Source organism: Musca autumnalis, unplaced genomic scaffold (assembly GCF_047663935.1).
Source record: "Musca autumnalis isolate F117 unplaced genomic scaffold, ASM4766393v1 scaffold_5, whole genome shotgun sequence".
Taxonomy (NCBI): Eukaryota; Metazoa; Arthropoda; class Insecta; order Diptera; family Muscidae; genus Musca; species Musca autumnalis.
Window position 1 is genome coordinate 144,876,795 of NW_027412088.1, and position 27,752 is coordinate 144,904,546.

At 32.6% G+C, this 27,752-nt stretch overlaps 3 protein-coding genes across 8 annotated transcripts in view; 1 reads left to right on the top strand and 2 right to left on the bottom strand.

Moving 5' to 3' along the window:
* The window catches only part of Orc6 (Origin recognition complex subunit 6), a 213,059-nt gene that overhangs the window by 175,276 nt on the left and 10,031 nt on the right, over positions 1–27,752 (bottom strand). The gene's annotated exons all lie outside the window — the stretch shown is intronic.
* Fatp2 (Fatty acid transport protein 2) overlaps positions 1–27,752 on the bottom strand; it is a 130,962-nt gene that overhangs the window by 21,472 nt on the left and 81,738 nt on the right. For 2 of the 6 annotated variants that reach the window (XM_073990232.1, XM_073990234.1), the window contains exons 2-3: positions 11,507–11,640; positions 8,803–9,000 (exon numbers count right to left, since the gene is read on the bottom strand). In XM_073990232.1, coding sequence (XP_073846333.1) covers positions 8,803–9,000; positions 11,507–11,640 — 332 coding nt within the window. Of the gene's footprint in view, positions 1–8,802; positions 9,001–11,387; positions 11,641–18,199; positions 18,389–19,556; positions 19,591–27,752 lie in introns of those variants that run through there. The other 4 variants (XM_073990235.1, XM_073990233.1, XM_073990236.1 and 1 more) reach the window with 4 other exon arrangements.
* On the top strand, positions 18,673–27,698 carry LOC141405654 (uncharacterized). Its single transcript, XM_073990251.1, has 3 exons — positions 18,673–19,065; positions 26,670–27,300; positions 27,361–27,698. The coding sequence occupies exons 1-3, from the start codon at positions 19,056–19,058 to the stop codon at positions 27,473–27,475; spliced, it is 756 nt and encodes a 251-aa protein (XP_073846352.1). The 5' UTR covers positions 18,673–19,055; the 3' UTR covers positions 27,476–27,698.

Below are 27,752 nucleotides of genomic sequence, written 5' to 3' on the forward strand. Positions count from 1 at the left end.
CTTGAACTTAAAAACAAAAATAAACGAAAATTATGCATGAGGTACAATGTTCAAAATGAAACAAATGTATATAATTAAACATTTCTCTTGGTATTAAAATATTCATAAGTAAGGTTTCATCATAGGTTTCATTATTTAATCCCGACATGATGTGTGTCTTTTTACTTAATAATTTTTACTAATTATGACGAAATTTTACTAAATGTTGTCTTTTTACACAAAAGTTCAGTAAAGGAGAGCGAAATGAGAGAACAATGTAACAGTTGCTTCCTAAACAACATTTAGCAAGTTCGATCAGCTGTTTTTCAAGCAGCTGTTGATGGTTGTGCTTGGTTTACATTTACGAAATCCACTCGATTTCAACTGTGAATTCCATTGCTTAAACGTCAAAAGAAATCGAATGGATTGAGTTTTCATTTGACGTATAAACTACTGTGATATTCATGTTTTTATATATTTTTTACATTTGTTGTAGATCATTATTCCTGAAGATGCAATTCAAGAAATTGCGAAATATCGAAAATATATAAATACAAATTATTAATAAAAAATGACCTCGAGCTTGATTTAATAAAAACAACATAGTCTAAAACTTCGCATTTTTGGGAAAATGCATAATTTCAAGAAACTAGTGTACACGGTTTCATGTGTTCTGTAATTTTGCTTTGTTGCAATATTCGTATGAAACAAACTGACCGTTTTATTTCTTCCATTTTCTTTTACTTTCATGTCAGAATTTCAGTGAAATTGCTCTTAGTGTGGCCCGGGACTTATTAATATTTTATAAATCTATTATTTATCTTTTTATTTACTTTACTTAAAATTGTGGAACTTCTCCACTGCTTTCAATTTACTTTTTCTTTCATATATTGGCGTCAATGTTTTTGTTTTGGTATTCAACTGTTACTTTGCAAAAGTTTACTAATGCTGTCTTTTTACTTTTTCTCTTTTTGGGAATAATTGCTTTTACTCCCTGAAAATAAGTTACTGAGTAAATCTTACTAAAAATGTAAAAAGACACAACTATTGTTAACGCCTGCGAAACATCAACTTGATTCGAACATGATCTTCGAACTATACCTGCTGTTTTGTTTTTTACAAGAACAAAAAAGTCCTCTGAGCGTCGCGTTACAACAACCACATGAAAACTTCAACAACAAACTTGGCATCACTTACACTTCTTTCATGTGGTTGTTGTATTTAAAGCGTGACGCGACGCACAACGGACCGTATGTGCCGCGTTTTTGCTGAAAAATTCCCCTTGGCCCAAATATGAAATCATTTAATGCAATTATTAAAAAATCCGAAATAACGCTTTATCAGATATTTCAAAAACAAAAAACATTACCTGATTTTTTAAGTAAATTTGAGATTATGTTATGCTTCCATAACTTTGATCGATTTATAAAAATAACGATTATTTGTTTAGCAAATATTCTTATCTTCTCTAGAATACATGTAGTATGTATACTCGTACACAAATCCATAGTACAGAGACCATTATGGTCAGCAGCTAATCGCACAAATAAATTCCCCTACAACTCATAATGCCTCGTAATATACTCACCCAAAATACCATGTCTACATTGGGTGTTTAAATACGAATTTGTTTACTTTTATGATTAGATAAATAAAAAGGCTGTCATAAATCATATTCTTTTCAAATCACATTCGGTGGTGTAGTGCATATAGTCATTCCACAGGGGAATTCAAATAAACAGGAATGTATGCATACTAATCATTGTTTATTAACTGATTTTAATACATTGAACTTTGCAATTTATTGAAAAGTACTCGATACACTGACCTTTAGTCCAAAATCATTTCATAAAATCCATGGCTTATTGAGTGCGTATGTGTCACATATCAATTTGAAAGTATTAAAGTTAAATTTTTATTTCAAAGTGAACTGAGTCATGCATGAATAGGTTTTTAGGCAACTTCATAAAATTGGAAAACCAATAAAAAGGCCCAATATTTTTATTCACAAGCTCTAATTGTCGTTAAGGTATGAACAAAAACATTGTTCAATCGCAATAGGTTTTTCGTGTAAAACGTGTAAAAGTGGTAAAAATTTTAATAACTTTTTAGTTCTGGAACAAAGCTATATTTTCAAAAGGAAACTTGGTCATGTGCATGGTACAAATACACAGGTAGCCGCATCGGCAATTGTTGGTAACATAAGGTGTCAAAATTTGACATAAATTCAATGCAGTTGACACATTATGTTACCATCAGCTGGCATGATAATGCTACCTGTATTATTGTACCATGGTCATGTGGTTGTGATTTGTGTTCGATTCCTTTTATACGCCAACACTTTAGCCCTTTAAAAAGTCGAAGGTCACACTGGAGTAGTTTCGTGAAACAAATTGCGTTAAATTATGCGTTCTTAGATAGACATCTACACTAGAGTAAATTCACGAAATTGCTGTATTGAGGAACTCGATCTAAGAACTCCTATATTAGTAGTTTCGTGAATCACATATACAGGCATGTCACAGATTCCGATCGGAATGGTTTCAATTCCGTAATTTCATTTCGATCGTTTTTGTTTTAGCTTCTGAAAATCTTATTATTTAGTATAAATATGGAAACATTAGAGGAATCAGAAGGAACAAAACAAAAACATATATGCTCTGTTCCAGAACCAGCATGAAGCTACTATTTTTACTTCGATAACATTTTTTCCTTTATGTTATCAGAAAAAATAGTAAAAATTAGTAGATTCTTGCAGTACTGGAACAGACCAATAATTAGAAAACACTGTAGAAGTGGGAATTGTGAAATATTCAGGGCAATTATGAATATTTCACTCGGAATTTTTCCGCAGGGAAAATAATTAAAAATGTGAAATTCTTTAAAAATCAATATTTTAAAACGTGGAAAACTACTAGAATCACCTAGTTATGGAATGTTCTCGCCTAATCGACAAAAATATTACCTTTTTGGACGTAAATACGGAAATATAAAATTGTGAAATTGGGGAAAGGAAACAAATTCCGCACGGAATTTTTGTTCATGATTGCCCTGATTGTGTTTAAAGAATTTTTTTTGTGCGAAAAGAAAGCTAGTTTTTATCGGATTTTAAATTGTTCTATTGTTTCTGTAATTGAGGCGAAAAGAAATCAACATAAAATTGAAAATACCTTGTTTGAATTCTTTGTTCTTTTGTTTTATGTTATCATTGTTTTATAGCCCGTTTCCACGGTACGTCGTTCGTTCTCTATTCGTTGTTCGACATTAACTACGAATAAATTACTTATTTCCCCGCACAAATTCCTATGAACGAACGACGATTATTGTACGTTGTTCGATTAGAAATACTCTCTGAACGACGAATAAGTATGTCCCATCTCTAAAGTGCAGTACACATTGTCAGTTTTGAATGTCGATTTTTCGCAATTATCGATAACTGTCCAACCATCCAGCAACCACAAAACATTTTGCGGTTGCATGATGAATGACAAAAATGAACGGCCACACTAGCAAGCAACCGCAAAGCTGTCATTCAAAACTGACAATGTGTACCCAGCTTAACAAATGATGAAGCTGAAACTGACAATGTGTACAGCTCTGACATGTCTAAATTCAAAATTGAAAAATTTGTTGAAAACACAAAAATTTTTAGAAAAATTAATGAAAATTAATGAACTAAACATTTTATACAGATGCAGAAGGAAGATGGTCGTGTTTCCTTCTTATTTCCACACACATTTCTTGTCCATTAGTTCAAAATCGCGTAAAACATCAGAAACAAAAAGGAAACAAATAACTGAAAGTCTGTATACACAAACATTGTTTTGACATGTGCCTCTCTCTTTAATTTTGAAAATAGAAACATACATACGAGTATAAAAATATATTGAAAATACAAATTAATTCAGAATTTATGGAAAAAATGAATGAAATGTGTGTAGTTAAATATAGAAGATACATTTGAAGGAAAGTCTATTGCTTTTCCTATTCATTTAATGAAGTCTCCCTTGTCCCGCCTGGGATGTTTGTGGAACAATTATACATGCCGGATTGTTTAGTTTTTACAAATTTACAACGAAAAAATTATGTGGCAATACTTTGTTAATAATTAGTTTCGTTCATGGTTTAATTAAAAAGGTTAGCTTAAGCTATCTGTCAGTTTAATTTTTTTCTTTCGAGTGTTCGTAAAACTTCAAAATTATATACACAATATGTGTATGTGTGTGTGCTCTTTGAAAAATATGTCAAACAATTTTAAAATCAATCGAGTTCAATGATTTTTAAAATTGTTTTTAGAACATTTGTATGGAAGAAATTCTTTAGCTTTCCACTGAAACAATCAAAACGTATTGTAAACAAACCCACTTGTTGCTTTTGTGTTTAGTAATTTTGACATTTTAGGAATTCAGGAAAAACAAGGGTTCTATAATTTGTTTTCATCTAGAAGAATTGAGAAATAATGGAATGTGGAAATTTTTTAAACAAAATGATAAAAAAATATGAAATTAAATGTGATTTTATCAACAAAACAATATTTTTATTATTTTTAAGTGTTTTTGGAGCGTTTTAAAGTGACATGTTTCCAAAAAAATAAAATTCCAACCAAATGTGGTTTCATTCTGAAAATTTTTTTGGTTTTTCGGTTTCTGAAGAAGAAATACGGAATAAATTCCACTTTCGATCGGAGTTGGTTTCTGTGGCATGCCTGATACAGGCAAAACAAATATACAAATGTATACTCAAAGTGACAACCCATATGTAAAATACATATCGTGTAAAGTACCCATTAGTGTGTGTTGCGTGTGTATTTCAAATTTGAAATACATGTATTTTGTTGTTGTTTTGAAGAACGCACACGCACTAATTTAGATTTTGCCTTAAAACGCATTTTACACTTAACATGTTTTATAAAGCATGCATGATTTAAGTTGTCAATGCAATATCTCTCAAATAACTGACGTAAATTTCCAAAAAAAAAATACCTGTTTTAAGTGCAAGTGTAAAATGCGTTTAATGCCTGTTCCATAACCTGCAAGAATCTACACATTTTTAGTACAATTTTTCCCTTTATGTTATAAAAAATAGTAAAAATGTGTAGATACTTGCAGTTCTAGGACAGACCAATTATCTCACTTATTTTTACAAAAATGTCAACAATTTTTAACACTGTCTGTAAAAAATGATGTATGTGTTAGTAAATCAGGGTTGTATTTATAGACAAATTGTCTTATGTTAATGCCTAGTAAGCTTTTGAAGGTAGGTGGCTCCTTGTAGCCTTTTTCATTATTTAGTCAAAAATATTATACCCTAGACAGACGGGAGCGTTAATTTGCATTAAGATCTGCATTTAATTTTAGCCTGACAGACGACAGTTTCTACATTTACGAAACAGCTGATTGTTGTTTTGTTGTTGTTTGCACTGTATTTTTTTGTTTTCCTTGTGTCTCAGAGCATAAATATCTCTCCCTCATATGAATATGGGCTCTCTTTTACGGTATTGCTATATTGAAATACCTAAATTCACTTTAAATTCAGTTTGATTTTGTGCATTAAGAATGTGGATAATGCACGAATTAATTTGATTTAATGCAGTTAATGCAAATAGACGCTGCACTCTGTCTAGAGTATTAGGGTACTAAAAGCATTTTACACTGCTCTTAAAACAGGTGTTTTGTGAATTGACGTCATTTATTTGACAGATAATTGACAACTTAAATGACGCATGCTTTATAAAACATGTTAGATGTAAACTGCGCTTTAGTACTCCTAAATTTATGAAATCCACTGGATTTTTGACGAGGATTTATACGTATACACAATGGAAGTGACATGAACTCGATTGGATTTCGTAAACCTAAACGAATTATATTGCTGAAAATTGTTTGCATCTTTGCTATTGTCAAAACTAGTAAAACAAGGTCAGTATTTACATTTTTCTTTCTTGATAATGTAACGTTCCTGCTGCCATTTTTACATTAGTGCCTTTTGCCAGTTTAAGTTTCTTTGTTAGGATTTATTGGACACCAATTTGAATCCACATGCGGTACTTAATCCAGTACAATGTAAACATACTATAAAACAATTTTTATGAGGATTTGTCTTGTACATAGTATCTTTTTAATGGCGTACCGACACTATCTCGCCTTCTTGGATGCAAAAGGATAAGGATATTGGATTTCCATTACCATTCTGTCATTCCATTTTGACGGTATTCGACAATACTTTTTATATTAGTGTCGAATTAAAACAATTTCTTCGTACATCATTTTCCCTTAGGCCATGTTTTTATTATATATAGCCTTTTGCAGGGTTAACCTTCTTAATTAGGATTTACTTGGCGTATACGTAAAGAAATTGACATTTGAAACCCCAGTGGGTTGGTTAAATCCGCTTATATATAAACGTACTATTAGTTGCAAATCATCTACCATGGTTTAGAAAGTCCCGGTACACAATCAAAAATTTTCATGAAATTATGCGTTCCTAGATCTTGTTACATAGTAGTGTAATGCTTGGTTTACATTTACGAAATCCACTCGACAGTTGAAATCGAGTGGATTTCGTAAATGTAAACTTAGCATAATATCATGAAATTGATCAAAGAAAATGCTATCTAATGCTAGGTTTACATATACGAAATCTACTCGATTTCAACTGTCAATTCCTTTGCGTATACGTCAAATGGAAACTCATCTGAAAACCAATGGATTTCATTTGACGTTTAAGCAATGAAATTGACAGTTAAAATCGAGTGGATTTCGTAAATGTAAACCAAGCATTGCGGCCATGTTTACATAGGACTGTTAAACCCCTGTTAGACCATACACTTATATATCTCGATTTATTTGACATATATTGTATGAAAATGACAACTTAAATCGACTGGATTTTGCTAAATTCACCATAGTCTAAACGTACTATTAGAGAGACTAAAGCTAGGGTAACACTAGGCAAATATTTGCTCCAGCGACAGGGGGAGTGCGTTTTTACTGAGAGCAATTGAGCATAAATTTCTATGCATTATTTACGCTCATTTGCTCTCAGTAAGCGCACACTGCCGGTAGCTAGAGCAAATATTTGCCTAATGTGACCCTAGCTTAAGGCATAAAGGCCTAGGCACATAAGCTGCCTTGTCTGCATACCTTGCTTGCTTCTGATAGAAGAATAAACAAAGCAAGTTAAATAAAACACTGTAAAAAGAAAAGGGCAATCCAGTTCGACATTTGCTCGGCCTTCTTTATTCTTTTATTTTTATTATGTCTGAAATGATGCAGGAAAGCAAGGCAAGCAGGCGAGGCAGCTTATGTACCCAGGCCTTAAGATATTTTTAAAAACACTGCATTAAATATTTTTGACATATAACGATATGAGGAATTTGGTATAAAACTTGGTTTAGACTATACACTTAAACGATGATGATTAAGTGCATTATCTTGATTTATTTGACATATGCTAGGTTTACATTTACGAAATCCACTCGATTTCAACTGTCAATTCCATTGCTTAAAACTCAAATGAAATCCAATGGATTTCAGATGAGATTTTATTTCACGTTTAAGCATGGAATTAACAGTTGAAATCGAGTGGATTTCGTAAATGTAAACTTAGCAATATATTGTAAGAAAATGACAACTTAAATCCATTGGATTTGCTAAATGAAGCGTAGTATAAACGGGGTATAGCAGAGCAAATATTATGCTTATTTTTTTCAGCATTTGATTTCAAAATTAATATTGATTATTGCACAACTAATAATTACCATCGAATTGTTGTTGTGATTCTGAGAGACATTGCACTTCGTATCATTCAATGAAGCAGTAGTTGCTATAAGTGTTAATTATGGTAGCAAGGTAAATTTGTCATACAACCCTCATTCATACACGTATAACCCACATCTATTTGCTGTTATACTAACCTTCCTCATCCGATAATAATATGAGTACTACTAACAGCTGTCATTCTTATCTCGACAATGTGAGGGAAACTTTCACTACTTTGTAATTGTAAAAAACGTATTTTCGGAGGAAAACAAAACAAAGCTTTGTAATAATACAAGAAAAAATTAAATAATTAAACTTAATTTTATTGTCAAGTCATTAGTCTCTTCATTATCCAAAAATTTATTGTGATGATCTTTTTTTGTTTTGTTTACAAGGCTAGAGTGCGTGACCACCGAACGAACGGAGATGAGGTAAAGCAGTTTCTTTTGTTGATATCTTTGTGTTGCTCTTTTTGACAAACAAACATCAACATTTTTAATTCATGTTTTTCTTTTGAAGGTAAATTTTTTGCTGTGAAGAAGCAGAAAAAACGAAACAAACAAAAAGTTGTTTTCATTGAACAATATTCAAAATTCATTTCTGGTTTCTTTAGGTTACTTCCATTAGCATTAAACATTTCGAATACATTTTAATAACTTAACTAAATCAGAAATGTATTATTCTTTACTTATTTCGATTCACCACATTAGCACAATTTGTTGTTGTTCTTTTTTAATGAATAGCTTCATAGTTACTCAAAACTCATTGACAAAGTCTACGATAATGGCAAAGTAAAGTAAGGAAAAAATAAATCAGCAATTATAATAAACTATGAAGCTCATCCATGTAAACACACACAGAGCCATTATCTCGCAACCAAACACATTGTCCCCATTTCGGGGATGCTACCAACCAACACCAAGCAACTAACATTGTTTAGATTTTTCAAAACAGGCATTTGGTTGTAACTTCGTCTTTAAGTAGCCACATAGCCCCACACATTTGGAAAATAACAACAATTATTTCAACAAAATTTAAAGTTTTGTTTTTTGGTAAAACTCACGTAAAATCTCGTTTAGCCGTTGCACCGGCTATGTAAAACCATCGCCAACCCGGTTTGGTGAGCAAGATCACCAACAAAGCGACGAGAAGGGCAGGTAATCCGAATGTCCAACCCATGTAGTACCAGATAAGCGTAACAATCGCGGTTAAAATGCCGACACCGACCACACAGGCCACAACGCGTAGAAAGACTGAAGAGCTGGAATAAAATAGAAAGAATATCAATGTTTGTGTTTTTTGTTTTCAAATTGAATGTATCTGACTCGGTATGAAGCACTGATGGGCAAATTGCGAGAGACTCATGTATTTTTTACACTTTTGTGTGTGAGGCAGAGCATTTCTGCCCATCAGTGGTATGAAGAAACTGAGTCAGCTGATAATAAAAAAAGATTGGGGAGAGTGAGAGAATAAACAGAAAAAGAGATTAATTAAGCTTATGGGCGCTTGAACACAATCATGTCGACCGTCGACGTCGTTTATCGATCAGACGATTCGCAATTCATAAATGAGAAGAGAGCTCTTTTATATGTTGTGGTTACGAGAAAAAGCTCTTATATTTTGTTGAAATTGAGTGATGGAGAGTTGCCATATTGATGTTCAATTGTTTTTGGTCATTTTGGGAGAGAAGTCTCTCTTGTCCGTTATGGGATGTTTGTCGAACAATTATAAATTAAATAAATGGCCTGTTCCCGTATTTTATAAAGTGGTGAAAGTCGTAAAAGTTGTAAAAGTCGTAAACGATTTTCATATAAATTTTGTGTACGGGAACGCAAAATGTGTAAAAGTGGTAAAAATTATAAAACCTATTTAGTTCTGGAACAGAGCTAAAACATGTATATTGATCGTACATATTTATATAGAAACATAAGGAATAATAAAAATGGAACCTTGGAAGAGTATTACGTCTTAAATGATTGGTGTGCGGAATGGTAGAAATATAAATGAGTCAGAAGCTCTGTTCCAGAACTAAAAAGCACGGGAACGCTTTGACTGTTCACTTCTCTTTAACCAAAAATGGCGCTGAATTTGGGCGAGTAAAAAAATAGTAACATGGTTGCCGGCATCTGATTGGCTGATACGCCGACTTTGACATTTATTTCTGTTTTTTTGACGTATTTTCCATTTTTCCGTTCCAGAACTATTTCAAAAGCTTGTGTTTGAGAACAAATTTTTTGTTGTTCTCTCTTTTACGAGTTTTACTATTAAAAAGTACGGGAACGAAGCTTTACTGTTTAATATTGAAAATGTTAGCACATTCTGCTACTAATGAGCAAATAAAGAATTATTTTATCGTTTAAACATCGCAAATATTTGTCTTGGTTGATTAAAATCATTTTTGTATATCAAATCAAATTTATTTTTTCGCATCGTTTACAAATTTTGACATTTTAAATTATTTTTGTAATAGCAACTCACCTATGCATCTACCTTGTTTCTTGTGCCAACTAGCAACTTTTTGTATTTTTTAGCAAGATGTTGCAAAAAACAGAGCTGTATACGAGGATTTATGCCGGATTTAAAGCAAATCCACCCAATACAAGGATTTATTTTTGTATGGGAAATCTGGTAGATTTTAACCGGATATATCTAAAGACTACGAGGGTTTTTTTTGTTATTGTGTGGGCTTCTAAAATACTGAGGTGTTATTATTGGTAAAATTTAAACCGAATATTTTTGACGTTTACGGCATTTCCTTGGGAATGCCAAAATCGAATCTGTAGTGGAATTCTGTAACTCATTTTTTGAGTTACCGACAAATATCGGTAAAATTAAAATGCTTATAATTTCGGTAATTAACGATGTTTTTCGGTAAGTTAACGACGAATAAAAAGTAGTCGTAAAGTTCTACCGACAGAAAGTGTGCTATCAACTTTTGTTTGAACTTTTCATTAATAATTTTGCGTTTTAATGTTATCGATTTTAGTCGGTAACTCAAAAAATGAGTTACAGAATTCCACTACTGAGATATTCAATTTAGAGTAAAAAGTTCATTATTTCCCCACAGAAGTTATTTTTCAAATTCCGATTCCTGAATATTATCTTATCATCTCAAAAATCAATAGGTTTCTCGTGTTATCGTGACGATCGGATTGATAGACGGACGTACACAAATAGGGTCTGTTCCAGTACTGCAAGAAAGAAAAAATTGTCATCGTAGGACAAATTTGTAGATTTTTGCAGGTTCTGGAACATACATATTCCTAGATCAGCTCAGCTCGAATAAACTGATTAAAAAACCATTTTAAAGTTATTCATTACATATTAATAATTATAAAAGAAAATTTTTTAATGAAATTCACGCTAGTGTGGACCGGGACTATAAAGTTCCATACAAATAGGTATATGTCCAGATATAAATTCTTGAAGGATCTGGAACATCTTGAATCTACTATCCGATGAAATAAGTGTCCAATTTTGTTTTTATATTTGGTCGGAAACCTTATAACTATTGGGACTGTCAATCGGTTGCTTATATGGCAACACGCTTTATCTTCACTCTCATACTCTCGTGTTTATAATTCTCTCACATTGCCCTTTTATATGAAATGTTTTAATACTACTAAAATATTGAAAAAATACGCTTACCAATAACTTGTCAATAAAATAAGAAAAAGAAACAAACATTATCTGGTTACATGCAAATTACTTTTGTTAGTTAACAATTATTTTAAAATCCGCATAAAGGGGAAAACGAATACACTTACCGTGTACTAATTTGGTTTGTGTTGTCATTGTCGGCAGTACCGTTGCGTTTCACATCAATGTCGATAACAACAGGCGTTGCTTTGTTGTTATCGTTACCATTGCCATTCAACTGTGGTGGAGGTTGTTGTCCGTGCTGTTGGTGAGAAAAAGAGAAGAACAAACACATTTATTTGGTGAGGTGAAATTCGGACAAAATGAGGTGTTAAAAAACAATAACAGAAACAAAAAGATAGATCTGTCACAGATCACTTTCTTATACAGTCGGACCTCGATTATCCGTGATGGTCGGGACCGGAAGCATTACGGATAATCGATTTTCCCGGATAATGAAGTTTATAACGAAAACTAGAAGAAATGGAAGAAGTCCAACATTTATTTCCTATCACGGATAATGGAGGTTCCCGGATAATCGATTCACGGATAATCGAGGTTCAACTGTATATACATATGTAATACCCCGGTTACACTTAACCGGATAACTTAGTGGGTTTGGATTTAAAATGTTAATTCCATAGCGCAAACGTCAAATAAATCCTCTCGAAGTGGGTTAACCCGACAAAAAACTGTAGTGTAACCGTACTATAAAATTTTCAAAACGTACGGAAACGCCAACGTGCACATAATTGCAAAAACTCTAGCAGAAATGTAAACTTGGGAAGAAAGCATTCATCAGACCCAATTTTGTTTAAAGAAAACTTATAGTATGTTTACATATACGGGGTTTTAATAAATCTACTGGATTGCAAATGTCAATTCTATTGCGTATACGTCAAATATATCTTCATAGAGAAGGTTAACACGACAAAATGCTTAAAACGCCGTTTATAAGGAAAGAAACGAAAAGTAAAAATTTGCTTTACTGGCACAACATGAGAAAAACTGCAGTAAATTTAATAACGGCAAATGGACGACTAATATTTTTCGAATAAAGTATATTTTTTTTAAAAGTGGTTAACAAATGTTTGGTTTATAGTCATAGAAGTGTAAAAACGCATTAAGAATAGGAAAATGTTTTTTCTCATGCTCTAGGCTGTTTAGAAGATACCAAACATAATTTATTAGTTCTAAGTAAACTTTGATTTCTGTTGAAAAATACATGAGATATGCAATTTTTAATTTAAAACTTCTCTACAAGTGGTGTCTTAGGCACACCGTTCGGACTCGGCGATAAACAGTAGTTCCCATATCATTGAGCTAATATGAATCGGGGTGCACTCATTGATACTCATTGAGAGAAGTCTCCCTTGTCCCTTCTGGCATGTTTTTGGAACAATTATTATTATTTTTTTTTTATTTTATTTATTTGCTTTATTATAATTATTATTGTTATTATTATTATAATCATTATTATTATTATTATTATGCAATTTTTATACCCTTCACCGTAGAGTGGAGGGTATATTTTTCCGTTTGTCACGCATTGACATACTTATTTGCAACCCTATAAAGTTTACATATTTGTTATCAGTAGTGCGATTCTCTAACACATTTTTTGAGTTACCGACAAAAATCGGTAAAATTAAAATGCTTATAAATTCGGTAATTAACGATATTTTTCGGTAAGTTAGCGACCAAAAGAAAGTAGTCGTAAAGTTCTATCGATAGCAACAGTGTTGTCAACTTTTATTTGAACTTTTCATTCATAATTTTGTCTTTTAATTTTACCGACATTTGTCGTTAACTCAAAAAAATGAGTTAGAGAATCGCACTACAGGATAAAATTCTGAGTCGATATAGTATAGATTGACTGTTATAGTCTATCAAAATTAAAAATTTGTTAAAGAAGTTTTTATTATATCGGTCCAAAATTAGTTTATGTTTGAAGAGGGCCATATCGCACTGTGGTTCCTCCCGTGGACAAAAATCGAAAATTTATGGCAACAAATTTGATTCCGATTGAAATAAATATTACCTAAACACATCAAATTGTTAATATCCAGTACAATTTTTGCCAATTTACAGCGGTAATATGTCAAGAAAAGTCGAAAAATTTGAAAAGCATTCGCAGCTTATGAGTGGAATAAATGTACAATTTCCAGATTTAAAAATTATAGTTGATAGAATTGGCAATGTTTTTACGTAAAAAGATATTCATACATAGTTTTCTAACTTCCTTAAAAATAAATTCTTTGTAAATAGATTTTCTGGTATTTTTGAAATCAGTGAATTTATGTTGAGTTTTACTAATGTTGGGAGCATTTTGGAGACTTCGTGTTTTTTTAAAAAATACACCTTTATATGGGGGCTATACCCAAAGGTAGACCTATATTGAACATTTTATTGCGAGGATGCGAAATTTCAACCAAATCAATTGGAAACTGTGTCTAAATTCTTCAAAATACAGTCGAAATCGCTTATAACGTCGTCGTTTATAAGGTCATATCGCTTATAACGACGAAATCCAAAAGTCCCGAATTTCTGCCCTTTATATTCCACACAAATAAATATCGCTTATAACGTCGTCGCTTATAACGTCATATCGGTTGTAACGTCAGTTTTTTGTGAAGTATTTGAATTTTGCTATCGGTTATAACGTCGAAGAAGAAAAAATTCTCTCAATATTTTGTTATATGTATATTTTTTCAAACTCAAACAACAACAAAATATCAAACATATGCGCATCATGTTCGAAGATGGGTTTGGACAACTGAATTATCTTCATTCTCATTCCTCCCAGCACGTAGAAGATATTGATGAATAAGTTGTCATTGATGACAATGTTTCCAATGACGAAAAAATATTGGAAGATGAAGACAATTCTAACGAAGAAATTTAGGATAATATAGAATCAGAATTTCAATTACCGTCAGTGTAAGAATGTATTTAATATAGTTTTTTTATTATCTTGTTTTAAAGTCATTTATACGTATGTATATAGATGAAAAAGTAATAAAACAACGTATACACAATATATTTCCACCTCTTTTATAAGTATCGTTTATAACGACTATCGCTTATAGCGTCCGATTTTGGTCGGTCCCTTGACCGACGTTATAAGCGATTTCGACTGTACCAAAAATCATGCATTACCTTTACAAGGGGGCTATACCTAAATGTGGACCTACATCCACTCAATTTTTTTATCATCTTGCCTCGTTGTAAAACTATATTTAAAATTTCGAGGCGGTAGCTCGATTAGAACTATTTTTGGCACTCCTTTCTATACAAGTGAGACCGCCTCTTATTGTTTGTGATGTCAAAATGTAAAGTATGTTTGCACGATCTATGTCGCGTAGAAATATTACGATGTGCAAAGTATGGACCAGAGTGAACGAAAAAATTATTAAAGAGTAATATAGGGTCTTCTTTGGGCCTACAAAACTTTCCCCCGGAAATGTGTCAGTGCTGGTTCACGTTTTGGATTACCCCTCATAGTAATTTAATGCATATTTAGTCTTCTTTGGGGCCCGCTATACTTCAATCCAGAAATTTGTGAGCACTGGTTCATGCTTTATGCAGACAAACTAGAACGGTACTTCCAGATTTAAGGGGTTTTCAGGATATTGTAGGATAGTACGGCTATCCTACAGAAATGACTGAAATTTAATATTTCGTTTTCTATGGGGCTATAATAACTCTTCCCCCTAATTTGTCCATACATTTCCACGTTTTGATATAGCCACTGACATTTATGACAATTTCGAAAGTCGACTTTGCACATATGTAAAGTCATGCTTGTGCATCTAAATCATCTTCTTTATGTTTTGTGAAACGGTTTTATATATTGGCAATAATTCACCATGATTACTTTTTAAATTTCATGTTTTTTTTTTAATTTTTTAAAATTAATTTAAAAAAGTATCCAAAAATATAGGCTTCGAAAATGCACCCCTACCATCGAGGTGGAGGAAAAGTTTTCAAGGGAAGATTTTTTTATTTGCTGACAGAGAAGACTTAATATACATTCTAAAAGCTTTTTAAAATTATACCTTTTTCATCCATAAAATTATTTTGCTGTTCGAAAAATCGAACACCAATTACGACGAAATGGGTTAAACAGATAAACAGAGACATCACGCATTCTTAGCGTGTTTCGATTCAAATCGTCTTTTGGATAATTCACCATGACATTACGTTATAAACAATGTCATTTTAAGCGATTTCGTGTGTATGTTAAATTACATATTATAAACATATTCTTGGTATGCTATATGTATCTGTTAAGAAATTACTATGCTCGAACCACAAGAGGATGTGCATCCAATGTCATGTGAACGAAAACTCTCGAAGGGAGCAATGGATTTGATCCAAAATTTGCAAATCGTATTACAATATTTCATCAAGTCGGATATAGTCCATATAAATCCAGTCCTTCGGGTGCCTCCCATTCAAAATTTTTATTTTTATTTAAATTTTTTCTCTAAATTGGGTGCAATTTAGCATTAAGTGTTCGTAGTGATCAAAACACTTCTCCGCTAATAATTGCAGACATAGGTTCACGTTTTGGTATACCCCTAAACAACGACCCCTAAACAACGGCCAACAGAACTTTCATAACGGAAAGAAATCTAAATATTCCACCTAAATTCAGAATATTTTAATGTGGAAGCTTTTTACTTGTTTTTCATTAGGTATGTACCTAAATAAAGGGTTTAAAATGTTGTATGTAAAAACTATACATATCACCAAAAAAAAAAAAAAAATAAAAAAAATGATTTTGTGTTATGACAGGTAATGGCATCGATGCCTTTGTAGAGGGTCTTTTCCTATGCAGCAACAATGACGCTCCTAAAACCGGTGTGAACTAGCGCCCAATGTCTGTAGCTGATTTTCCCGAGAGTTCAGCTTTGTCAATGAAGTTTCTTGCGTCCTTGTCCCTGAAGCCGAAACACATCCATCGTTTCGGTAAAGTTGAGCGTCATTTCTGATAAAAGTATAAAGAAAAATTCGATCTATGTTGCCCTTCCTCTATTATTCTCTTATCAGAAATGACGCCCAACGATACTGAAACGTTGGGTGTGTTTACGGCTTGCGCTTTGGAAATTGCTTTTCCTCAGGAGTTATCTGCCTTCTCAGTACTGAACTTGTTCTCTTCGTCTTTCTGTTCAAGGATGGCTGGGGATCAGACTAGTTATAGGCCAGCTAAATGTATGGAGAACTGGATTCTAATGCAGCAGCATTTTCAGTATGGGTTGCTTATCGACGACAGGTGAGGAAACCCATACTTTAGGGGATGGCAGAGAAGACTAGTTTCATCCAACGCCACTTGGACTCATCAGTTCTTTGTATTGAAACAAAGAACCCTTCCACAATTTTATGACGACTCGAGCTCAAGAATAAGTGTGACTGATGAATTCGTTTAAATGCGAATTCAACCGAAACACCTAAAAACTCTCGTAGCCGTATATGTAAACCAAATTAACTACTCCCACTGTCATGTGTCTCCACATTGCAGAGAATGCACATACCTATTTTGATAGTTGTCGAAAAATAACAACAACCAATCGTGCACGGTTCTTTGTGTCTCTATTTTTAGGTTCACTTGGATTTTGTTTAAATCGGTAAAACTAAACAGGGACCATAGAAAATATCGCATATTAAATTTGAAGGCTATTCAATTAAAATTGATATAGCTAAATAGGAGAATGTTATATAGGGACTATATCAAAATCTCAACCGATTTTTGTCAAAATTGATATAACTGGTCCTGGACCTAAGACAACATCACATATTAAATCTGAACGCTATTCAATTCAAATTGACCGATTTATTGCAAAACCGGGGAAAGATATATATGGGGGATATATCAAAATCTGAACCAATGTTTGTAAAATCGGTAAAACTGACCAGGGGCCTAAGAAAATATCACATATTTAATTTGAAGGCTATTCTTTTAAAATTGGCCGAGTTATAGCTAAATCGGGAAAAGATATATAGGAGGGCTATATCCAAATCCGATCAGATATGGACCAAAGTCTGCACTTTTCATTCCTATGCCCTCATAAGTACTTGTACAAAAAATTATTATCCTAGGTCAACTCCTTCTATTTTTGTCCACGTTTAAAAGGAAGCGGCATCACTGTGCGTCCTAGCCGTGCGCTCCCTTGTAAAATAAATTGCTGAATTCATAGAAAAAGATGTAGTGCATCGGCACTTGTACTTGTGATTAAATTGCATCTTTGGATGCAAACTTTTTCCTGGGTAATTATTTTCATAAATAATGAATTAACAACGTAGGAGCCCCTACGTCACCAAGAAATATTTTGTTTTTTCAATCAATAGATGAACTTCTGAGATTCCAATGTGTTGTCAGCTTGGGTGACTCAATCACTTCCACCAACTTTCCACTTTCTATGCCACCTTCTTACACTTGGCAATTTCATCGTCAATAAAAACAAAAAGCAAATAAAAGGCGCTGAATTCATTTGCAAATTCTAGGAAAATTCAACGGTTCAAGCAACAAACCCTTCATAACGACCCCGAGTGACCTCAAAACCACTTGTTAATATTTATAAAATTTAGTTGGTATTTAGAACGCTCAATTAGTCAATTAATAGTACGTTTATATGTAACCGGATTTAACAAACCCACTGGGTTTTAGATGTCAATTCCATTGGGTATATTTACGTCAAATAAATCGTCATAAAGAACATCAACCCGAAAAAAATCTATAATATAAATAGGCTATTACTCGATATTTTATAGATTTTAAAACAAAGCCCTTTGTAAGGTATAATTTCTTAAAAACTTACTGATATGTAATAAGGTTGACCGCTATAATAAGCACCGTAATTATTATTATTATAATGCGACGAGGTTTGTTGTTGTTGTGGTACAGGACGAAATTTTTTACGATAACGACGTGCAGTCAAATGATGTCACAATATTGTATGAGGTGAACGACGACGTTACTTTTTTTTCTTTACTTTTTTTCTTAAATACTTTGGAGGCACAAAAATGACACTTTTTTATTCCAAGCTTAAATGTATTCCATTAGTGTTGTTTTTGTTTTGTAAAATAATATAATATAAATAATATAATATAATTAATATATAATATAATATATATATAATAATATAATATAATATATATAATAATAATATAATATATATAATATAATTTTGATCTAACTCTCAACAAATGAATACAAATGAATAAACTCAGCAACAACAACAAAACATCTTTTATCTAGTTTTATCTATAATAATTTTGTGTGTGTGTGTGAGTTCAGATAATTCTTTCGTGAAATTATTGCGTATTATTGCGTTTTCCGACTGACTCAGATAATATTATTGCGTATTATTGCGTTTTATTTCGTTTTTTGTGAATTTTTGAACCATTGAAAAATTATTGATGTGGTTTGATGTGGTTTGATGTGGTTTGATGTGATGTTGGTTGATGTTGGTTGTGGGGTTGGTTGTGGTTGGTTGTGGTTTGTTTGTGGTTTGTGTGTGTGATTTGAGTAGTTTGAGTTTAGTTTAGTTTGGAGTTTTGTGGAGTTTGTAAGTTTTGTTCCGTTTGTGTTTTTATTATAATGAAATAAAAAGAAAAAACCCACCCATACCCAATAATAAAACATTATCATTCATTAATTATATTCAATTCAGGATGTTCCCAAGTAAGAATCATAGAATAAGAATCAGTAATAGTAGTATATTTATATATTATTATTTATTATTTATTTAACTTGTTACAGTTGGAATGAATTTCATTTTTTGATTTGTTTGTATTTGTTTGTTTTGATTTTTTGTTGCTGCTATATGTAATTTTTTCATTTTCATTTGTAAGTAAGTTTGTGTTTGTGTTTTGCTTGTGAAAGAGATACATTGAGTGTATTAAAGTTGTTAAAAACGTTTTAAATGACTAAATACTCACAAAAAAAAAAACATTTTTGATAATGTTGTTAATATGGGTAATAATGAAAACAAATTATGTATGTGGCTGTGGCCTACTACTAAAACTGGAGTTGAAAAATTTGAATATGGTCAACTATTAAAAGTTGTAAAAAGCGCGCCAATTTTAAATGCGGGAGGTATCAGAAGAATTCATGTATTCATGTAAAGGCCTCGACACATAAAGAAGAAGCATCACAAAAAGTTGCAGTCTTACACAAGAAACAAGTTAGATGTATCGGGGAGAATTGCTACAAAAAAAATTTAAATTTAATTAATAATTAATAACTAATTTAATTCCAAATAATATTGCATTATAAAAGTAGGAAATTTTAAATATATTGCTTAAATAAATTAGTTGGTGCAAATAAATAAACCTATAAATAATTCCGCGATCACCGAAAAAAGAGCGTAAAAGGGTTTAAATTTACAGATAAAGGAAACATCTCGGAACATATAGGAGTCGCCCAGTTATGTCATATTTCTTCACAATAAGAAAGAATATGACACAGACAACCTCGACGGATACAATTGAGTGCTTCGGGTGCTGATAACATGGAGCATTTTCAAAATAATTATGAAAAACGTAACAATTTCTTATAAAAAACCTAGATGTTTTTTGCCGCAAACAAGTCTGCCGTTTAAAGGTTTGGAAATATACTCCACATTTAGAGGAAGATAATCTGTGATATGAAAACAACCGCTACTTTAATACACTGAGGGCAATTTTAGAAGCCAAATACGAAACCTAAAACCTCAATTTCCATGACTGTGTTGCGAGTTCATTAAAAAACTATTAAATTTTAAAATCCGGTATGGAAAGCATAACCTGTAGTGGAATTCGGTGTTATGTTATTTCGGTGTTCGCGGAATAATTTATAGGTTTTCTTTGGTGAAAAATGATTGAAAGCCTTGCCTTATCGACTGAAAGAAAATTCGGCGTTAATATCTCAAAAATTCGCGAAAATAAAGTGACTGTTCTATCCAGATGACCAAAAATAAATGCCTATTTTTCATAGTACTATCGGAAAATTGATCCGAAAATCATTTCACGAAGAGCTAGAAACATAATTGTTTCTGTGTTTGATACGGAATATCATATACTTTAAATCCCTACAAGATTAAAAACATATATTCATTCATTTTGGGATAAATTAGCTAACATTAACAAAAAATTGGGTGTTCTATTCTACTGACGTTGAGTGTATGTATTAGCAAAAAGATTACATCCAAAATTGTAATTTAATCACAGCAGCACAATGGTTCCGAAATCGATTTTCCTGGCCAAAACCCCATTTTTTGTTGTAACCGATTGTTAATTTCCATTTAGGATTCGATAGTAAACATATTGAAACTAATGCAACAACAATATTAAGTCAAAATATTGGAAGGTGTTGGCCTGACGTGCTCCTAAAGGCGACCTATTTTCCCAATTTTGGAAAATACGTAATTTTTGCAAATTTCTGGAGAGAGAGAAATAGCTATTTCTCGAAAACTATAACAGATATTGTTAGAACATTTTAGAATAATAATAAATTATCGTGGCGTTCACCCGAACTGAGCTATCTTTTTTACCTCAGGTACTAAATTTTAGTTAAATTTCAACTTCAGTGGACTATAACTTTTAGGGAACGGCATGAAAGAGAGTTTCGCTTTTATAATTCCGGCAAAGTAGCCTACATATGGAAAAAGAACTACTGACCTTTCCCCTGATGAAAATTTTAATTAATTTTTCGGGCCTACTGCCTATAAATAAAGGGTTTTGTGTAGAAAACCATATTTTCCTCCGATGCTACGGATTTGCAATAATAGTAACGTTTGGGTTTACGACGAAGAAGATAATTAACGTGATGATGAGATAGTATTTAGCGGATTAAATGGACCAAAACTTTTGTGCAAAATGTGTATTATATCCTTATAGAGTTTTGGTCAATGAAAATGCCTATAATTTTGGATAATGATCGAATAATATTTAGCAGGTAAAATTAACCAAAACTTTTCTGGGAAACATATAAACATTTAGGACATATTCAGACAAATTACGAAAACGAAACTAGAAAACCAACTCGTGACCTCTCTCGATGCAAATCTTATCAATGTCTAACATATACGAAAAGTACTAAAAGGTACTAAATATGGTACCCTTTGTATTAGGCAAACGGTAAGAGCTAGAATTCTGAAATTTGGAATGAGGGTAACTGATGGAGAGCTAGAAAGATGTACCAAAGGGTTTTTGGAAATTCGAACTACAAGGGTACGAAAAGTACTAAATGGTACTAAATTTAGTACAATTTGGATTTGTGTGAACAGATAGAGCTGGAATCCTGAAATTTGGAATGAAGGTCACTGATGGAGAGTAAGAAAGAAACGTTTTTGTAAATTCGAACCATAAGTGCAAGCAAAGTATTAAATGGTACTAAATTTAGTACAATTCGGATTTGCGTGAACGGATAGAGCTGGAATCCTGAAATTCGCAATTACTGTTGGAGATAATTATTGAAATTCGTACTAGAGGTGGAATTCGTAATAGAGGTGGAATTCGGAAATTTGGTATTATAGCCGCTGTTGGTGTGTAGGGTTGAGATATGGATGTGGTTGTGGATATACGTACAACAAGTCTACGAAAATTACTAAATGGCACAGAATTTGGTCCAAATTATTATGGTATAAAGGTGTAGAGCTGAAATTGTGAAATTCGGTATTAGTATAGCAGTTGACGTTTAGAGTGGAGATAGGGAGGAAGTTTTGGAAATTCGTACTAATGTATACGAAAAATACTAAATCGCGGTTGGGATATAGTTTTGGATAAAAGGAAGTAATTTTTGAAACTTATACATACTATAAGTACTAAATTTGGTACCAGTTTGGTTTTGCATGATGGGATATAGGTGGAATTTCGAATTGTTGTATGAGGGATTATGTTGGTGTTTAGATACGGATTTTTTGAAATTCATTTTGAAATAAATATGTACTAAATGCTATTAAATTTGACGTTGGGTGTAGCAATGAAGATGGAATTATGTCATTAGTGCGTGAAAAATAAAAAAAATGCAATAAATTTGGTATTGGGCTAAGGAATATAAGTGAAATTCTGATATATTATTGATTTGTCAGGTTCATTGTTAGAGGTGGTCGTACAATAAGTGTACTAGAAGTATTAAATAATACTAAATATTGATGCAATGGTATTGGTGAATCGATAAATGAAATTTGTTATGAGGATTACTGTTTGGGGAAAAATGATTTCAGTCAGCTAAGAGTTTTAATAGGGTAAATTGAAATATTTTCGTAAACAAAATCCTTTTCTATAATGTATTTAACAGATTTAATGATATAAGTGAATTGTATTATCAGTGGTTTTTTGAAAATAAAAGTTTTGTGAAGACGACCAAATTATCAAGGGGACATATAATTAGCACACCCTAAGATTTTTTAATTTAATTCAATTAATATACAAAAATTAATTTATATTGAAGTTTATTAATATTCAAAACGTATTGTACAATTCATTTTTTGAAAGAAAAAATAATTAATCACCCCGGAATCTCAAAACATATCCCAATAGCGGACCTTTTTTCGTAATGTACACTTAAACGTCAGAAAGTCGCCAAAACTTTGAAAACAAATGTACATTTGGATCTGAAATTATTGGAATTGTTAACCGATTACCGAAATTTAAATATAAAGTGAAAAAACTTTTCAAAAAGTGTTTACGGTCGATGATTCATTCAAGAAAATTTTCGATTTGGAAGGGGTTTATAGAAAGAAGATAAAGAAAATGCACCACCCTTATGTGAAGAAGGATCAACTTATAACACCATTTGTTATTCAAAATTACACGTCTGAATAACACCAAAGACCTATCACTATAAAACTGCCAACTAAGCACTATATGAACACGTAGCACATGAGTATGTTTAAAGGTATAACCCCTTTCTAACAACAAAGGATTTTGAGGTTTGCTGAAATTGGTTAAAATCCATGAAAGTAGGCATATACTATTCAAAATAAATATCAATTAAATTAAATGTCAATTCAAATAGGTATTAGTACATCAAAATTTTCGGTGTTCTCCATATTAAATATTGTTTATTTGTATATTATTCCTTTTCCGCATACGTAGTAGCGGGCATTTTGCTAGTATTGAATAAAATCAATAAAAATTCATTATTTTAATTTTTGTAAACCCTATTTATTATTTGTATACATTAGGAGACCATCACTATCGAAAATGATTTGAGATTTATCTTTGGATTTTTTAATCGAAAAAGATTTGATAGTTGAAATTGTTGTAATTGTGTTTATAATTCAATTTTTAATTCGAAACATTCCACTTCTAATCATCATCTACTTATATGATTATCATTTTCTTCTTATTGTAAACATAATACTACTTATTTTAAATATAAATTTTCCAAATAGACTTACGACCTTTGTAATTAAAAGCAAAATTTAAATAAAATTTTCTTTATTTTTAAATTTTTTAATAATTATAATTAATTTTTAAATAAATTATTTCTTAATCTTAATACATATTTATCTTGGAAATACCATCTCATTCCAAAATAGTTGATGTGCGTGTCTATTACTATTAGATATCTCAATAGCCATGTCATATCTTGATTTGGAGTAAGACATTGTCAATGGTGTTGGTGTACCGCGTACCCTTTTTCTTAATGTAAAGAAAAAGGTTTCTATGCCATAATGAGTTGTCAATTTTTTTAAGTCCAAATCACCATAATCATTAAGCAATTTAAGCCATGATGTCAACGTTCCAACAAAACGTGCTAATGTGTTGTTTAATAAGTGGTTTCCAACCCTGGTTCTTCTGAGAATTTTTCTTAATTCTCTTAGTATCACTCTTTTGTCGTCCAGACGGATGTCTTCCGTAAACAGCCGTAGAAAGTCTGCCATTGCAGAGACAAACTTTATAGTTGGAAGTAAGTCCATTGGTCGATTCCTCCCGGCATTCTCGGCCATTTCCACAAGTTCATCCACAACTCCATTGTTGAAAATTTCTTCATAAGTTTCCAAATAGAATTCATCATAGTCATAGCGGCTGAGCAAGTGTCTATTACTTTTAACGTAGTTAAAATTTAGAAGCGTCCTATATCGTCCTGTCCTATACCGTAATCTTGAATTTTTGAAATATGTAGTTAAGTGGACCAGCAAGTGCATAACGTCAAATCCACAAAGCCTTTGTTGACAATATATTGTACTTATACCGTAATATGGCACAAGTGCGCAATGCATGGTGTCCGCATCGCAGACGGTGTATTTAATTTGCAATCCAATACTTCGGGCTGTAGCATATATTGTTCTTAACATATTCTCGATAGTCTCGCTTCGGTATGTATGTAGACCCCTGGTCCCAATGAAAATAATCCAATTTGATATAAGGCCCTTTAGAAGGAATCCGTATTGAGAACGGATATTTGGACTGCTAACATTGAGTGCGTCGAAACTCAAGACACAAATTCTATCACGTAGGTCCGTATTGGCGAAAAATCTCTGTAGTTTCCTTCTGGTTGAAGGCGCAAACCCCATTTGACAGCGTGGGTACCATCCTTCAACAAGGATCAAAGGGGGTTGATCATCACCTAGAACCTCCTGTCTCAATGGGTAGCCTCTCCTTGATATTAATGCGTCGAAGATGAATCTTCGCTTCTCCTCTTCCGTATATTGATGTTCCATTTTTTGATACTTGTATTCTATTATGTGCGATACGCTCACCGTACTATTTTCGAATGAAGAGAATCTGTGAGTGTACGTTCTTATAAGGCGATTTTTCATACACAGGTACACATGTAATACATGCACGTGCAGAAGAAATGACCTACCTGATTCTTGGAATGCGCGTATTTTCGCAAACAAGGTCATAAATTACCTACCTGATTCTTGGAATGCGCGTATTTTCGCAAACAAGGTCATAAATGACCTACCTGATTCTTGGAATGCGCAAGCGCGTATTTTCGCAAATAAGGGCATCAATGAAAAATGAAATTTGTAACCAATGTCATAAATTACCTACCCGATTCATACATACATATACTAGCAAAATGCTTTTCGCACCCTTGTAGGACAAAACTGCAAGAACTGCAAGAACTGCAAGAATTGAAATAAATGGTGATCTGACTGATGAAATTCCCATATCAAAAGGAGTCAGGCAAGGATGCATACTATCGCCGCTTCTTTTTAATATATACTCCCAAAAGATATTTAATGAGTCAATTGAAGGAGAACGTATTGGAATAAGAGTTATGGGTAAAATTATAAATAATATACGCTATGCTGATGATTCCACAATTATTGCTAGCAGTATATCTGGGCTGCAACTACTCCTAGACAAACTCACGTACGTAAGCGAATCATATGGCCTCAAAATAAATATAAAGAAGACAAAATATATGATTGTAAGTCGAAAATATGTCAGTTGTGAAACGTCACTAAATATCAAAAACGAAAACATCGAACGCGTAAAATCTTTTACATACCTCGGCGTTTTAATTAACGACCAGTGGAACACATCAAACGAAATTAAGCGTCGAGTGGAGATGGCCAGAAATGCCTTTTTTAAATACAAAAAAACACTTACAAACCATGAAATTGGTCTCAAAACGAAGGCAAGATTTGTCAAATGCTACATTTGGTCTATACTACTATATGCAGTAGAAACCTGGACCCTAAAAAGTGCAGATGAGAAAAAAATTGAAGCATTTGAAATGTGGGTATACCGAAGAATACTGAAGATACCCTATACATCGCATATTACGAATCAGGAAATTCTAAGACGAATGAACCTTGATAGACAACTTTTACGCACCGCAAAATCAAGGAAAATCGCATACCTGGGGCACCTGATGAGGAACCATAAATATAAATTTATACAAGCCATTATTAAATGTAATATAGAAGGACACAGAACAAGAGGCAGAAGAGAGACGTACTGGTTAAGGAACATCCAAGAATGGACAGGATACTGGGATGAAACGAATCTAATATATGCTGCGAAGAATCGAGAGCTGTCAATAATTTCATAACATAAAACATTAAAATATATTAATTTGTAATACATATAATATTGTATGATCGCTTATATCCGAATAACGGATCCGCAAATAAAGAAGAAGAGTAGGACAAATTTCCAAAAACCCAGCCTTATCGAGCACCTTCGCCCCAAGACTAATCCTCACACAAAATTTGGGGATTCTAGCTTCAGCCGTTTCGGCTGGGCGTTGTAGATCTGTCAGTCATCACTTTACTCTTTTATATGTATATATAGATGATTCTTTTCATAGCAATCAATTTTCCATAATTTTGTCTCTTTCAGTTATTAACAAAGAAAGCGAAAAACGATTATTTCCTGCGGATGAAACACGTTCAACATCCAAACCACAAACACGAGATGCAGCAACGTCTCCTATTATCTGTTTGACACCCAGACTACCACTACCACCACTTTTACCACTCCCTAAATCAACACAATCAATATCAACACCACAAATTGCAACTGCAAACAACAACAACAACACTACCAACACACCACCACCACCACAAAATACAAAAGCAATAATAACTGATATACAACATATGCCAGATATAATATGGGATAATTTGGAAATGACCTCGACACCACCACCAAATGCACTAAATGCAGATGTAATGCCAAATAATATGGAAATGCCATCGACGTCGAAGGAAGCAATGGATAAATCCAAGGAAAAACGCAACGCAAAGGGAAACAAGCAAATACGAAAAAGGAAACAATATACTCAAGAACATTTGGAATTATCGTTATCCTTATGCCGTGAAGGCAAATTGACCCCACCGAAAGCTGAAGCATTATATGGGGTGTCGGCGAGAACAATTCAAAGCAAGCTTCTTGAAGAGAGGCGAGCAGCGGAGGCCTCATTAGACAACAATCACAATCCAGGTGAAAGTTCGTCGCTTACCACCTTTATGTAAGATATATATCCCACTTGCAAATATTGACATACTTACTTTACTTACTTACTTTGCAGGAAGAAAAAGAAACGTCTCGTCAAACCAAAACCAAAACCAAAACCAAAGCCCAAGCCAAAGGCAAAACGCAACAAACTAAAATGCGATTCAGACTCGGAAAATATTGATATCTGATCTGATCTCTGGATATTGATTTTCACGTATATATGAATTTATTTGTTTTGTTTATTTGTTTGTTTTTCTTATTACAGTTTTTCTTGTTAATGTTTTATATAAGGTCGAAACCTATAACTTCAACTTTAAATACATGTTTTTTGTTTTTTTTTTTTATACGCACACGCAAAGTTATAGGTTTTGCCAAAATATAAAAATAAAAATTTTAAAAAATCCACATTAATAGTACGTTTACATATAACCGGATTTAACAAACCCACTGGGTTTTAAATGTCAA